We start from the raw sequence: 16,061 nt of genomic DNA, 5'->3' as shown, positions 1-16,061 counted from the left end.
TGGTTTTTTAAATTCTAAAAAACCAATTCTTGAAATCAAATGGTCAATTTAGACCAATATATCAAATCAACGAGATAACGTCAATAACTGAAATTCAGAACTGGACCATAAATGACACTGAAAAACTTAGTTTTCACTAAAATGGTCCCACTGGGCGTGCCAATTTGTTTACACTGAATTTTGGTAAATAAACATAATCCAAAAGCAATTTAAGGACCGGATTCGGAGTCCTTTCTGGGTTCTTTAGTGAAGACGTTTTAAATGTCAAGGTTGGGTTTTTGTGAAGAACAGTATGAACAAAAGGGAAAAAAAGTAGAGGATTGAAAGGAAAAAGAGGAACAAAAAGTAAAAGGAAATCAAAATGGCAAAGGAAATGAAATTGCATTGAAAATTAAAGGTGAGAATCACAGCACACTCTTAGTCTCTTTGTAGCCATATGTCACATGAGACTTGGAGGCATCCATGGAGAGTTTTGAGTAATTGTGTGAGTCTACTTACATTACAATCAGAACTAGTATTTATAGACTAAGTTTCTGATAACTACTCTTGCCCACTAAAGGACATGTGTTTATTTAAAATAAACTGCCTAAGCCACTAATAACCTCCACTTAAGCCACTAAGTAAGTGCTAGTAACTGCTTCCTTTGACAACCTCTTCCAGTAACTTTCCACCTCATAACTTCTGCTGCTGACTCTTCATCCTTTGTTCGGCTTCTTTCCTTCGAGGGTCTCCATATATTCATCGAAAAAGTGGCTTCAAATGCTGTTCATGGTTTAGTCGAAAACATCACTATGTCGAGCTTTATCAATTCTTAATATGCATACATATATAACATCCAAATCATGTTCCAGTAATGTCATGATTGGTATTGTCACAATCTCAATCTAAAATCTAAAAGATATTGACCTTGGCATAATATATAATAGTAGCCAAATCCATTAGCCTCCAACATATAACATCGAGTAACTCTGCCAATATATGTCATATATATATTTCGACTAAAGTACACCTTGGCATTAACAGGTTGCCATGTTTTCTCACTCTGTCTAATAGCCTTTGCCATTGATTTATATATACTATCAACACTTGGGTCGAAGAAGTGCTTCTTTTATCTAGTCGACATACTGGTCCAATATAACCATACAATTTCAACCCCAGCAACTTCTACTAATTTGGCAGTAAAGTATAAATTACACTGAAACATGCCATGCATCCACGTACACCATATTTCAACGGCTAATTTCCAAACCTGTAAATTTTGGTGCTAACACCATGTATTTAGATCCCGGTAAACAAACAAAAAAAATTGGGGGCATTATTGAAAATTATACTTTAAAGTGAGGTGAAGTTTGGGGTTGGTGCAATTTCTTTCCCTAGACTAGTGTAGTCTTATTTCCTTTGGGATTTTGCCCTCCCTTTTACAAAAAAATAATAATAATTTGGAGTTTTTTTTTTGGTCAAACAAACAAGGTTCATTGATAGTGAGCCAAAGCCCAAAAGGAGTGGACAAAGCCACAATACAATCAGTCTTTTCTACAGAGCCCAAACAAATAGACAATACAAATTATGGGCCTGCTAACTGAAGGAGATGTCACGAAAGAAAAGCAAACAGTGAGAACAATACACAGTGAGACCAATACAGCAGACATTAAAGGGGTGTTCTGTCACTCTGTCTAAGCTGTTTTTACAAATAAAGTTCAAATAAGCTTGTGAATCCGTATAACACCTAAACTTAGGCTAAGGAAGCTAAAAACTTCAGTTGCATGGACCTAAGAAGAGAAGGCCCAAAAAGCAGTGAGTCCAAGAGAAGAAAGTGCTGCCAAGCCCTAGCCTGAAAACCCAATCAAACACAAGGGAGAGGCGGCGGAGCAGCGGCGGAGGAAGCACAATGGCGGCTCAAAGGCAAAGCTCCAGACACGTATACAGTAAAACAAAGGAACCAGGTGAGAGGAGTTGGACTCTTGGAGGAACGCCACAGAAACCCCTTCCAAACCAAGAACGCGCGCCGACAGCAAGAGGTGCTGTGCAGGAGTGATTAGCCTCAGGCAAGGGGCGGAGAATCGACTGGGTCAAGCTTATGGGACCTGGATCGTGCTGCTGGAAAGTGGAATCTTCACTGGAGACTTAGCTTCCTCAGGATATAGTAAAAAAGGCCGGATCTGAAGCTGAGCTTTCAGTGGAAGGTGGAGGTGGCGTGAGTGGCCAAGATGGAGGCAAGGGTGGTGGGTGGAGAAAGACGGCGGTAGAGGCCAAGGAGAGGAGTAACCTAGACTAAACAAGAAAAAAAACCACTTATTTGGGTAGAAATCCACCTAATGTGGAAAAAACCCACCTAATGTGGGAGGACAACTTCTACCAAGGAGGAAGGGGATCTCCCTAGAGGAGGAGGAACCCCCCAATGGGGAAGGAGATCCCCAAAGGGGGGTGGGCGGCGCTGCTCAAGGAGGTGTGCCCTAGCAGAGAACCACACTTTCTTTTAGTAAGATTAGTATATTTATGAGTTATGACTTCAAAAAAAAAAAAAAAAATTTGGACTTGGTGGGGTGTTAAACTCAACTCCCTCTAGTGGACCGGTCCTCAATTGATAATTCTGTACTTTTTGGTCCATCACATAAAAAATTCAAGGGCAATGGCTAAGATCATATAGTAACATACAGATTGGAAAAAGAGTGCAAGATATACCTTGGGCCATACTGTATTGTTTGTCTCTATGAATGAACTTACTTTATGACCAAAAACAAAAGACAAGAACAAGTTAGACTGAAAAGTCCACCTTCGCCCAAGGAAAGAATAAAATCATACCCACTGAGATTTAGAAAAGTTTGAAGACCTAACCATACTGCAAACCCGTATGCCCTAACCATAATAATGTGTAAAATCAATTCATTCTTACACTCATTTGATTCTTTAACAGTATATAATACAAGGATTTTGGGATACCTTGGTTAAGACCAAAAAAGAAAAGAATAAAAACTAAAAAACATTCAAGGACTAATAATAACACTTACGTTTCAACAAATTAAATGCAAGTGACACACTCTTTTAAACACACTCTTCAACACAATTTATGATTAAACAATTATAGAAATTGAAAACAGATGAAAGACAAATCTAAGATCAAACTATGATCACATACAAGGGGTTGTCTAAATGACCCATGATAAAGTTTGGGTTAAATAACCCATCATCCAATCACATTTGAGATAAGTGAGTTGGAATTTCTATATTTTATTTACTAATTTATTTCCAACTCACTTATCTCCAATGTGATTGGATGATTGTTATTTAACCCAAACTTTATCATGGGTCATTTAGACAACCCCCACATACAATATCCTAAGTATTTCAAACCACTCATGCTTAATCAACACTCATTTCTATTAGAGAGCACTTATACCAAATCAAACCATGCCTCTTATTTCTCTATGCAAATACCATATTAAGCATGATAAAGTGTGTCAAAGGTGAAAAGCTGATTCTTGTAATGGCCATGGGTTCAAAAGGAGAGATGCAATGTCGTTCTTTGTTGATCCTTGAGAGTGAGTGTAGCCATCTCCATCTTTATAAAGAACCTCCATCACACGGGTCAGATTGACAATTACAGTTATGAGAGGCTTTGGTATTTCAGTTGAGTCAAGACATTCCTGATTGATATCCTTCCAAGCACTCGCCACTTGTCTACATAATTCCTCAGTTGCTTCTTGTTTTGTGACATGGTGTTGTCTCATGTAGCACTCAATAGCAGAGGCAACATGCCCTCTCTCTTGCTCAAGCTAATTACAATACAGAGATGAAACAAACAGACAAACATGTAGTCAATTTATAATTTTAATCAATAAGGTAAGACATTAGATAATTTGTTCACCTAATTAAATTATTAATAGTACCTCGTTGGACACAATGTCATCCATGAGTCTAGTAATTTTAGTTAAAGCATTCATGATTTTTGGGTCATTGGTTAACCATTGAAAGGCCTTTTCTTTAGCTACACTTCCCATCCCAACAAAGGCTGTGGCTGTGACCATACGGTAACCAGAAGATATCTGCGCAACACTCATGTATTCTTCCAATGTTGGTGTGTAACTGCTATTGTACCACTTAGCCTCTGCAAAGTATGCTTGGACCAATCTTTTCATCTGGCAAATTTAAAGGTTTCTTCACAAATTAATTACATTACATAAAAAAACATATTGTTAATAACATATATACTAAATGTCAGTAGTAAAATCTTTGTGTGAACCAGTTTTTAACATGTTTCACCATAAAATTATTAACCTATAGACTTACTTCATTTATAGCATAGTCTACAGAGAATGCTCTGCCTTCCTTAACCATCTCTTGCTCAATTTCTTTATAAACATCCAAGAGCGCTTTGTAGCAAATTTTCATGTATTCTGGAAGGAAATCGATGCAGCTAATATCCCACCTAAAAGGATATCATATTATATAATCAAATTTAAGGTAATGAAGGTGAAAATGCCATAGTAGTTAATGGTAGTTTAAAAGCCAAACCTATCTATTGCTTCGGTGAAAAGTTGTAGCTCTTCAAATGTACCATAAACATCATATACATCATCAATAACTGATGCCATATATATCACTTTTGTCAATAGCCTTCTACCAAGAGAGTATTGGGGCTCATAATACACTCCCAATGTCCAAAAGTACACTTCTATTATCCTATCACGTGCAAAGGGTAGCTCTGTGGCAAAATTTAAATCCTTCCACCACCTAATTTGTTGAATAGAACAAGGCTCAATAACTCATTTAATTTGAAGAAGTTAATGTGTTTTTTTTTTTTTTTCAACAAATAAATAATATATACTTGCAATGTAAAGGTGTGGTTCTGAAAAAACTTACATTGAAGCAACCCCAGCTTCCCTCTGATATAGTTTCTGGAGCAAATTAAAATCCAATTTGGCCAATAATAGCAGAGTTTCATCATGGGAAGGGTCTTCCTCATAGGTCGCAATGTAGTGCGCCGCCACTAGCCTAGGTAAGTTCTTGTGAAATGGACGCTTTAAGCTATGATTCACTTTTGTGGCAAGAGAAGGACTCAATTTGGTGGTGATGAACTCAAGGTTTGAGGCAGTGAAAGCAAGCGCATCATCTAATATCTCTTCACCATGAATCCTGAGATGTGAAGCTTCGTACAAGCTCAGCATTCCCTCAACATCACCAACAAGTGTTTCACTGAAGTTCCCTTGCTCATTCTTGAACTTCTTAAACACATCTGAGATTTTTTACCAACCACAAGATATACAATTTATTGGTCAATTCTACCTTGAAACATGTTAAAATCAGGTTGTATATTCTTTAAAGGCTTCTTTAAAATATACTAATTTATGTAAGTGGGGCCTACCCGGTGAAATGCGATATCCTTGTTGCCTTAACAACCTGAAGACAAGGGCGAGAGCATGGAGGTCTTCATTGAGAGTTATTTTACCATTTTCAACATAATCATTGTGAATATGTTGTAATACTTCGCCTATCTCGTGCTCAAAATGATGGTATAATCCCAGGTGTTGGATTGAATCAATCAAGTTAGCTTCTCTTATTGGTACTGTGGTCTTTGCATCCACAAGGACTAGCATCTTTCTCACTTCTTCTTTTAGTACTTGAATCTTCCTTGTTATAATTTCATTCTCTTCCTGATGTTAAAATTCCAATAATAGTAGAAATAAATCATAACCGTTGAATCTAATTATTAATATTGATTAAGATTAAATATTATATACTATTATGGTCATGTGACCATTTTTAATGTTTTGTGTTCTATATAAATCTATTAAATATGAGTGTTCTAAACAAAATATTCACAGTTTCATGCAAAAGTTAGAATAATTATACTTTTTTTAAGCGTGGAGAGGTGGAAGAAGAGAGAAATATATATGAAGAAAGGAGAGAGAAAATAAAGATGTAATCTATCTATATATATTAGAAAAGAAGAACTTCTAGCATGACGTGTCGCTCTCACAGGCCAAGTTAGTGACGTGTCGCTCCGAGATTAATTCTCACTTAATTATTTACACGTCAGCTTTTCCACCTATTAATTCTCATTTAATAATTTACACATCAGCTTTTCCACCTTGGCCCTATTTGCCACATTAAATTTTAGATTTGATTAGGATTTAGGTTGTTTATTTCTTGATTTAATCTTAATTTATTTTTAGAGCATTAATTAATTTTTATGGTATTTTTATTAAATTTTCGGATTTTTAATTAATTCAGAATTTTATGAGTTTTTATTGTGATTTGCTAGATTTTGATAGTTTTTATCTATATTTATTTAGTACCTTTTTAAATTTTAGATTTGATTAGGATTTAGGTTGTTTGTTTTTATGTAGTGTGATTCATTTCACCTTGCAATTTAGATTTTTTCATAGTTTTGGTGGGATTCTTCTACAACTGAATACCTATAGGTTAGTGTTAATTTGGAATTGCCAAATCCTATTGCTAGGTTGCATTTTTTTTTTCTGGAATGGTGAATTTTCTTTAGAATTTTATGGTCCCTTATTTGCTTAAGCTAAATCTTGAGAACATTTATTTGTTTACATATGAACTTTTTGTTGTATATTTTATTAATATTTCAAAAGATTTAAAGTGAATTTAAATTAAAAATATTTATCTATTTATGATTGGCATCCCGTTTATGTTTACAATTAAAATATTGATTACATGGTTAATATGTTACCATTCAATATTTCCCTCTCTGTTCTTATATAAGTTTTCTTTGTGTCAAACATTACCTTCCCTCTCATAATGTACATGGTAAAAGGTTTTCAATTCCCGTGAAAAACATACCGCCAGTCTACCAGCACCTATGTACTACTAACAAAGATTGAGATATATGTGCATTTGAATGTATGTGAACATTTTTACAAACATAGTCTTAGTGACTAACATAAGCAAGGTGAGATCAATAAAAAAAATATTGTGCATATAAAATAAAAATCAGAAAAATTCACTAAAAATACCATAAAATTTAATTAATACTCTAGAAATAAATCAAAAATAAATTAAGATAAAATCAAGAAATAAACAATCTAAATCCTAATCAAATCTAAAATTTAAAAAGGTATTTTTTATGAGAATATAATTAACTTGAGATCAATAAAAAAATATTGTGCATATAAAACAATAGAAAATATATATTTTTTAATTAATCGAGGTATGTGAAAAAGTAGTGTGATTCATTTCACCTTGCAATTTAGATTTTTTCATAGTTTTGGTGGGATTCTTCTACTACTGAATACCTATAGGTTAGTGTTAATTTGGAATTGCCAAATCCTATTGCTAGGTTGCATTTTTTTTTTTGGAATGGTGAATTTTCTTTAGAATTTTATGGTCCCTTATTTGCTTAAGCTAAATCTTGAGAACATTTATTTGTTTGCATATGAACTTTTTGTTGTATATTTTATTAATATTTCAAAAGATTTAAAGTGAATTTAAATTAAAAATATTTATCTATTTATGATTGGCATCCCGTTTATGTTTACAATTAAAATATTGATTACATAGTTAATATGTTACCATTCAATATTTCCCTCTCTGTTCTTATATAAGTTTTCTTTGTGCCAAACGTTACCTTCCCTCTCATAATGTACATGGTAAAAGGTTTTCAATTCCCGTGAAAAACATACCGCCAGTCTACCAGCACCTTTCATAAGTTCTAAACCATATAGTTACATATTCCCTTAAGAGTGTTAATTAATTTTTATCGTATTTTTATTGAATTTTCGGATTTTTATTTAATTCAGGGTTTTATGAGTTTTTATTGTGATTTGCTAGACTTTGGTAGTTTTTATCTATCTTTAATTAGTACCGTTTTAAATTTTAGATTTGATTAAGATTTAAGTTGTTTATTTCTTGATTTTAGCTTGAATCTTTTATTTTATTTTGAGAGTATTAATTAATTTTTATGGTGTTTTTATTGAACTTTAGGTCTTTATTTAATTTATGATTTTATAAGTTTTTATTGTAATTTGCTAGATTTTGAGAGTTTTTATATATCTTTAATTAGTACCTTTTTAAATTTTAGATTTGATTAGGATTTAGGTACTTTAATTCTTGATTTTTTCTTAATTTGTCATATTTTAATTTATTGTGAATTCCAGGAAAATGGAGCTGATCTAGTGCTGAGGGACCACAGAGCTACCATGGACACGTAGAAATTTGATGGTTGCTAGGTGAATTTGGCAGAGTTTCTCATTAACTGCGGACTAGAGCTCATAGGTTACTGCATATAAGGTTTGATGTACATTTATGGAGGGTGAAAGGATATTACTCCGGCAAATCAACCATTATTAATGTGAATGCAATCATTATTAATTTTAAAATCTTATTTTTAATTATAGAGATTTTTTTATGTATATGTAACGTGAGATTTTGTTTTATATAAAAACTATCATTGTAAAATCTTCTTTTTAACTTTAGAGATTTCTTTATGTATATGTAACGTGAGATTTTGTAAAACCCCAAGGATTTCTCTATACAGTTAACTTCTTTATTTCTCTGATAAATGAGTATCCATTTAGTAAGATGATTTGCATCTAAAGCTACTCTGAAATCTAAAAGCTATTGCTGTTTGTATTTGGGTTTAATTTTCAATTTATATGTTTTAATTTTAAATTACAATAATGTTACCTACGTGAGATTTTGTTTTATATAAAAGGTATCATTATATTTTTTTTAAACAATCATTATATTCTAAACTAATTGATTGATATTATGTCAAATTTCAAATAAAATCAAATGAGATACCAACCGAATGCATTCAGTTACTCCCTCCGTCCTCTATTATAAGTCACTTTTACCTAATTCTCTAGGATTAAGAAAAGTGGTTAGAATTAGTTAGTTACAATAAATTTGTATCTTTTTTCCTAAACTGACCACATTTAAAAGTATATCAATTCAATGAATCTCATCTACCTCTCTCTCCATATTAATGTTCCACTATCTTGAAAACCCCCTTCCACCAATAAAAAATAAGTTTTGGAAGTTTTTTGAGTAGATATAAATTAAAGTGACCTCGATAATAAAGAAAAATATTGGAAAGTAGGAAAATTCTTTAAATGCTACAAGGGTAAACATGGAGAGAAAAATTTAATGTTGCATAGATATTGTAAAGTGACTTATATTTTGGGACAAAAAAAAACTCACAAAAAGTGACTTATAATAGGGGACGGAGGGAGTATAAATGACGAGGAGAAATTTCTGTACCTAAAATTCATTTCCAAAACAAATCTATCTTGACTAATTTGAAAATTTTAAATCTATATTGATTTATGAAATTTATAAGATTTTGTTTCTCTGATAAATGAGAATCCATTGAGTAAGATGATTTGCATCTAAGTCTGCTCTGAAACCTAAAAGCGGTTGTTGTTTGTATTTGCGTATAATTTTCAATTGTATGTTTTAATTTTAAAGTACTATAATGCTATCTACGTGAGATTTTGTTTTATATAAAAAGTATCATTATACTTTTTTTATACAATCATTATATTCTAAACTAATTAATTGATATTATTTTAATAGAATAAATTTAATATAATTAACTTTAGTATTATTTTCAAAATTTAAAGAGTGTATATTTATATAAGTATATAACTATAATAATTTGATAGTAAGAAAAGTACGAGGAATACAAAATATTAATACATATGGACTATAAAATTATGACCTGAATTTATTAGTACTAACAAATTAGAGTTACGAGATCTCACGGGGAGAAACATTTTACATGAAAATGAAAATTTGTACGAGTTAAAAAAAAAATTCATTTTCTATAACTTAAGTGTATTTTTAATAATTTAAAAAATAATTATATATTTATGTATTGTTATATATCTAAAACACAAAAACATTACCCTTTATGCAACACGAGTATACATCTTCACAAACAAAATTCAGTTATACCTCACATATGCAAAAATTAAAGTTTTTGGTTTATTAACTTCTGTGTTTTTTAAAATTTGTGCTCTTTAAATATCTACATCTTTATTATGATTATTCTTATATTCTTAACATCTTAAATATTTATAATTTAAAATATGAATCGATGTATCAAATACAATAGACATATTCCCCGTGCAACGCGCGGGTAAAAAAGCACTAGTATGTGATTTAATTGATAAAGGCCGGAGAGAGAAATAAATAGAAAGTGAAGGTGAAAAATAAGTGAATGTGTGTATATAACAAAACTCTAAAGGTTAACAACCAAATTAAATGTTGACAACCAAAAGTATACACGTATTTTATATGCAAAGCTTAAAAAGAATAAAATGACATTACCATAGGCTCCTCAATATATTGAATAAAACGATCACCCCAAATGTTGGGATGATAATTTACTGAACGCCGAGAGAAATCAGAAGATGCATTAAGAGTGGAAGTAACAAGTGATGTTGCTGCTGAAACAGACATAGTTCTTTGCTCTGGTTAAAATTTTGAATCAACTTTGTTTTCAAGAAATGCTCTAAGATTCCTCAATCTAATAATTGCATTCAGGTTCTGTGAGTGGTGAAGAACTTGATGTGTGCATTTATAGGAGATTCCAACCTCAAAAAGAATATGTACTTTTCGAGTGTTAGAAATAGATGGAGGAGAAATTAATTTGTGATCAATGATCATGTGATGAACAAAAAATAGAAAAAATTGATATGTGGCTCTAAAAAATATGACTTAGAAAATAAATTAGCAACTATGGCCGATATGTGGCTCTAAATAACATGACTTAAAAAATAAAATAGAAACTATGGCCTATTTTTTTTTTGATAGGCAACTATGGCCTATTTAGTTTCTTTTTATTTTTTTTAGTTACAATTTATAAAATTGTCACTTTTTTTTTATATGTTAAATTGTTTTCACAATTTTGACCCGGCTGTAGTGAAGATTAGGTCTTCACAAGAGTGCGGTTCCTAAAGATCAACCCCTCGACCTAGCTAGGGGTTAAGTTGCCGCTTATGAGATTTTAAAAGTTAAAAAATAGAGCAAACAATAAATAAATAGTATTAATTGTCTTCTCATTTTAAAAAATAAAAAATAATTTTTTTATTGAATATAAAGTTAATTTTTATAATTTAAAAATGAATAAAATTAAAATAAAAAAATATATAAACCAAAACCACCCGGTTGCGTATTTTTTATTTTGTGGTTGGAAATTTGTTGAATTTCAATTTCATTAGAAAGAGAATCCATCACATATATTTTTTTTTTGATACAAGCAACTTAAAGGGGAAAACAAAAGAAACTAACAACTACCTAACAAACACAGTGCCACTCTTATCGGCAAGCAGTAACAGAGATAACTCCGGTGGAGGATCCACCACCACATGCAAGGCTTGCTCCTGCGCAGCTCTTGCCTTAGCCAAGTAATCCGCACAGGCGTTTCCCTCTCTAAGAGTATGCTCCAAACGAACCACCCACTCCCGCCGGAGAAACTCCTTGATACTGGCTATGAGCACTGCACATTCATGAAAACGGGAAGGACGGTCCATAATCAGCGACACCGCAAGCAGGGAGTCAGAGAGGCATAGGACCCTCCGGAATCCCTCGCTCCAAGCCATCTTCAACCCATGGAATATAGCTAGAAGCTCCATGGTCAGCACTGACTTGCTACCACCAAACCCATAGAACCCTCGAATCCAATCACCGCAGCTATTACGAAGACACCCCCCGAAACCACTACTATTTGGATTGCTCCCCTTACTGCCATCACAATTCACTGCAATCTCATCGTCACTAGGAGCTTTCCAAGATACCAACCTCACCGTTCGCTGGACTGGACTCCTCGGCCAGGCTCGCTGAAACTCGTCTTGGAGACTATCGACCCACCTATGCAAGGCATCAACGGGAATGACCTGCCCACCCAAAACAGCTTTGTTACGCGAGACCCAGATAACCCAAATAGCAGCCAAAGCAACGCTACCGTGAGCCTCCAATAAGCGCCGCACCCATAAGCCCGGCTCCGTCTGGCCACCACCATGCCCAGGAGCAAGCATGCCCAAGTGATTCCAGACCCTCCTAGCGTAGTAGCAGTCCCGAAGGCAGTGCAACTCAGACTCCGGGTACAACCGACACCGGCTACACGTCGGAGATTCAGCCATCCTACGCCGGTAGCGGAGGGAATTTGTTGGAAGCGCATCGCGGGCTATCAACCAGATCAAAAAGCACACTTTGAATGGAGCGCGCAGCTTCCAAATCCAACCCCAACGGTTACCCTCTTCATCATGATCACTACCCAAACCATTACTCGTGTCCTCATTCGTTTCAATCAACCACTTATACCCAGAGCCAGCTGAATATATCCCAGACATATCCCCTTTCCACACATGACAGTCCGGGACCTCGCCATGAACCCAAGCCGGTATCCCATGGATTTCGTCCCGTACCCCCTCAGGGAGCATCGTGTAAAGTTGCTCCAATCTCCAAAGGCCATTCTCCCCTGTAACATCCCGCACCCGGAGTTCCACATCATGAATGTCCACTGCCGCAACCCTATCGCAAAGCTTATCACCCCCAAGCCAAGTGTCATACCAGAAGGATGATTCCCCATTACCAAGCCTGAATTCAAACCCTTCACGCAGGCAACTCAAAGCTTTACCAACAGACCTCCACACAATCGAACCCTTCCCCACCATGGAAGAAAGAATCCATCACATATATGATATAACACGTTTTTTCTTTCTATTTTTTGTCCTTTTTCTCTCTTTCGCGTAGCTAAGTAACAGGACCTTGTCTTAGGGGTGGTGTGTGTATTCTGAAAATCCCATCATATGGGAAGGATAGCTCAAGTGGTAAGAGTTAGGGACATAAGGGTTGGGTGAGATGAATGATGAAGGGTCCCGGGTTCGAATCCGGAGGAGAGATTAATTTACTAACATTTACCTATAAAAAAAACATGGGTAGGTCTACGCGTACAAGGTCCATCAACTCGTACTACACAATACATTTTTGGGATTCATGGGACTTTTATCTTTCATAGTATTTCTTTTCATATTTTGCACGTTTCTTTTTCTAAAGTTGAAAATAATTAATTTTATTCTGAAAAAAATCTAAGGGCAAGTGGGCAACTCTTGCGCTATCAGCCAAGGTTATCAGAACCGGACCGGTGATGAAACCGGTGAGGGTACCGGTTCAAGGTTCACTGGTTCAACCGTAATTCAACCGTGGTCCAACCGGTTTTACCGCTATGAATTTAACAATATTATTTTTAAATAAATAGGTAATATATAAGGTAATATTGAATAAAAAAATATCCACAGCTTCATATTTCAAATGAAAATTACTTGTCAAAATTAAAATTAGTACACACTAAAATAGTAGGTTTAAAGTAACAATAGATAACATTAACAATATACATTATTCAAAATTTCAAAGAGAATAAAGTAGCAAATAACAGATTTTGTAATATACTAGTATTAAATATGAGAATTCAAATATGAAGCTATATTTGTTTTTGAAAAAATAGAGCTTCTCGTAAATGAAGGGAGCTACCTAGTTTTTATCAATAGCTAATAATTCCATTACAATGTTCAAAATATTTCATTGAATTTTTTCTTGAAATCTGACATGGCTAGTTGTACAGTTATATTCCTTTTGATTTTCTTACTTTTTTTGGTCATTAATGAATAAGTAATAGATGCTGTTTTTAATATTTTTTTGAGTAAAATACACTCACCCCTCTCAAGGTTTGCTAGAATTACACTCCACCCCATTCTTGTCTAAAATCTACACCCCACCCCATTTTATATAGATGCAAATTTAGTGACGAAAAATATTCTTCATTAATAATTAGTTATTATTTAAATTGTTAATCAATAATTTCAAAAAATATTTTCAATATAATCCAATAAATTTAAAAATGAAAACATCACAGTCCTTCTCATTCTCTCAATCGCGGTCTTCCTCCATAAATTCACAATGCAAATTCTGCAATAGCACACCCGACCGGTTTACAAACCATATCTTGAACATAGGGAAACATGCTTGTGTTTTCATATTTGGTAATAATTCAATTTTAATCAAAATAATCTCTTTATACCTCAAATTTTGAAAATTGGATTGTAGACCCAAAAAGCAAGACAAATGGGTGAAGAAAATAGAGAAACAAAATTAAGAAATATGAAGTGGATCGGAGGTTATTAGAACCCAACGATGCGGTGGAGCACCGCTTTTAACAAAATCCAACGACATCTTAAACCAACAGAGCGTTCGCTCGCAACTTAAAGGGGGTGAAGTTCACAAGAAGTAGTTGAACAGGTAGCTTTGGGAATGTGCGATTCACGTTCTGTGGTTCAGGTCGCAACAAAACTTTGATGCATGGTGGTGCCATGGGGTTTCACATTCTGGGACAGTGGTCGTCGTGTTAAAGGGAGCAAAGGCTTGGTGGTGACCGTTTGTGGTGAGAAATATGATTTGGAGACAGATGGAACGTGGACTTAACAGACAGAGTGGATTTTTTTTTAAATTTAATTCAGTAAAATTATTTTCATAAATTAATGTATGATAGTGTATATGCATTAAACTTATTTAAATTTTAACTAATTAGTAATTATTTTTTATTAGTGACGAATTTGTTTTCGTCACTAAATTTTGCCTTTATAAAAAATGGGGTGGAGTGTAGATTTAAAAAAAGAATGGAGTGGAGTGTCATTCTTGCAAACCTTGAAGGGGGTGAGTGTATTTTACTCTATTTTTTTACTCAGTGTGCGGAAACCGAGGAACAAGTACTGTACATATTAGGCAGAAAGTGACAAGCACTGATTACAAAAAGACAAAATACTACTACCCGGTTAAACCGCACAGTCACCGGTTTTACCGGTTCTGACCGGTTTTTGACCGGTTTAACGGGTTTTGACCGGTTTTCTAGAATTCCGGTTTTAGCAGCGTACCGGACCGGTGAGAAGTCCGGTTCCCGGTCAGACCGGTCGAACCGGCCGGTCCGGTCCGGTTTTCATAACCATGCTATCAGCACAAACAACAAGCAAACAAGCTCTAAGATGGTTTTAAAAAGAAAATTCATATCTAAAACCTCATTCCGCCCAAGTAAATTTTGAAAGTTTTTTGGAGGAGATATAAATGATAGTGAAGAAAAATATTGAAAAGTAGGAAAATGATTTTAATTCTATAAGGGTAAACATGGTGATAAAAATTAAAGTTGCATTGATATTGTATAATGACACATATTTCAGGAAAAAAAACTCTAAAAAATGACTTATAATAGAGGACGGATAGAGTATTATAAGAGCATAATATACACAATGAAAGTTGTTTTCTTATATTTTTGTGGATCCAAAATGCCATCTTAAATTTAAGCTAAGCAACTTTTCTAGTTTTTACTCTCATAATAGTTTTTTTTATATTTTTTATTGGATCCATAATGGGCCTCACATATTTATGTTTTTATTTCCAATTAATTTGATTAAATTAATATTGTGGATCCATAATAGGCCTCACATATTTATGTTTTATTTATACGATGAGAAAGTCATCTTAATTTATTTTTAAAATTTGGGGAGCTCATAAGTATTATATTTATCCACTTAAAGTTTCAAGAGAACATTAAATGATGTTTTCCAAGTAATGCCCTTACAAAAACAATAAATGAGGAAAAATAAAAATACATTTTAAAGGGTGAAATAGGAAGATAAATAATACTTTCATGAAAATTAATGAAATTAATTAGACTCTTTAATATATTTGTTTCTTCTCTTTCTAACAAGTTAAATAGGAACGGATGTAATATGAATTTTTTATCAGTAATACTAGGACTAATTTGTATCACATTCGTCATAATAATGTCACATGTATTAAAGGATGGCACTCCCTCCGTTCCAGAAAGTTTGTAGTTTAAGATTGTGGCACAAAGAGTAAGAAAACAATTATTGATAGTACAATTTGACTATATTGTCCTTATTTAATTTTACTAGTATGATGTGCAAATATTAAATTATACTTAGATAGAGAAGAACGTAATTAATAGAGAAGAGTTGTGGTTGGTTAATATGAAAGGTGATAAGTGAGAGAAAATGTATTAAATGAGGGTATAGGTGGAAAAA

The 16,061-nt window shown here is 33.6% G+C and overlaps 1 protein-coding gene across 1 annotated transcript; it reads right to left on the bottom strand.

Annotated features, from left to right (window-relative positions):
• Positions 1–3,300: 3,300 nt before the first annotated feature.
• On the bottom strand, positions 3,301–10,534 carry LOC130709494 ((-)-germacrene D synthase-like). The gene is made up of 7 exons (XM_057558861.1): positions 10,294–10,534; positions 5,363–5,651; positions 4,861–5,233; positions 4,513–4,731; positions 4,288–4,426; positions 3,888–4,136; positions 3,301–3,773 (listed from the first exon to the last, which is right to left on the bottom strand). Exons 1-7 carry the CDS (start codon positions 10,423–10,425, stop codon positions 3,459–3,461), a joined length of 1,716 nt encoding a protein of 571 aa, XP_057414844.1. The 5' UTR covers positions 10,426–10,534; the 3' UTR covers positions 3,301–3,458.
• Positions 10,535–16,061: the final 5,527 nt, after the last annotated feature.

The sequence above is a fragment of the Lotus japonicus genome, chromosome 3 (genome assembly GCF_012489685.1).
Source record: "Lotus japonicus ecotype B-129 chromosome 3, LjGifu_v1.2".
NCBI classification, from domain to species: Eukaryota; Viridiplantae; Streptophyta; class Magnoliopsida; order Fabales; family Fabaceae; genus Lotus; species Lotus japonicus.
Note: the sequence above shows the minus strand (reverse complement) of the source record. Positions and strands in the feature narration are given on the sequence as shown.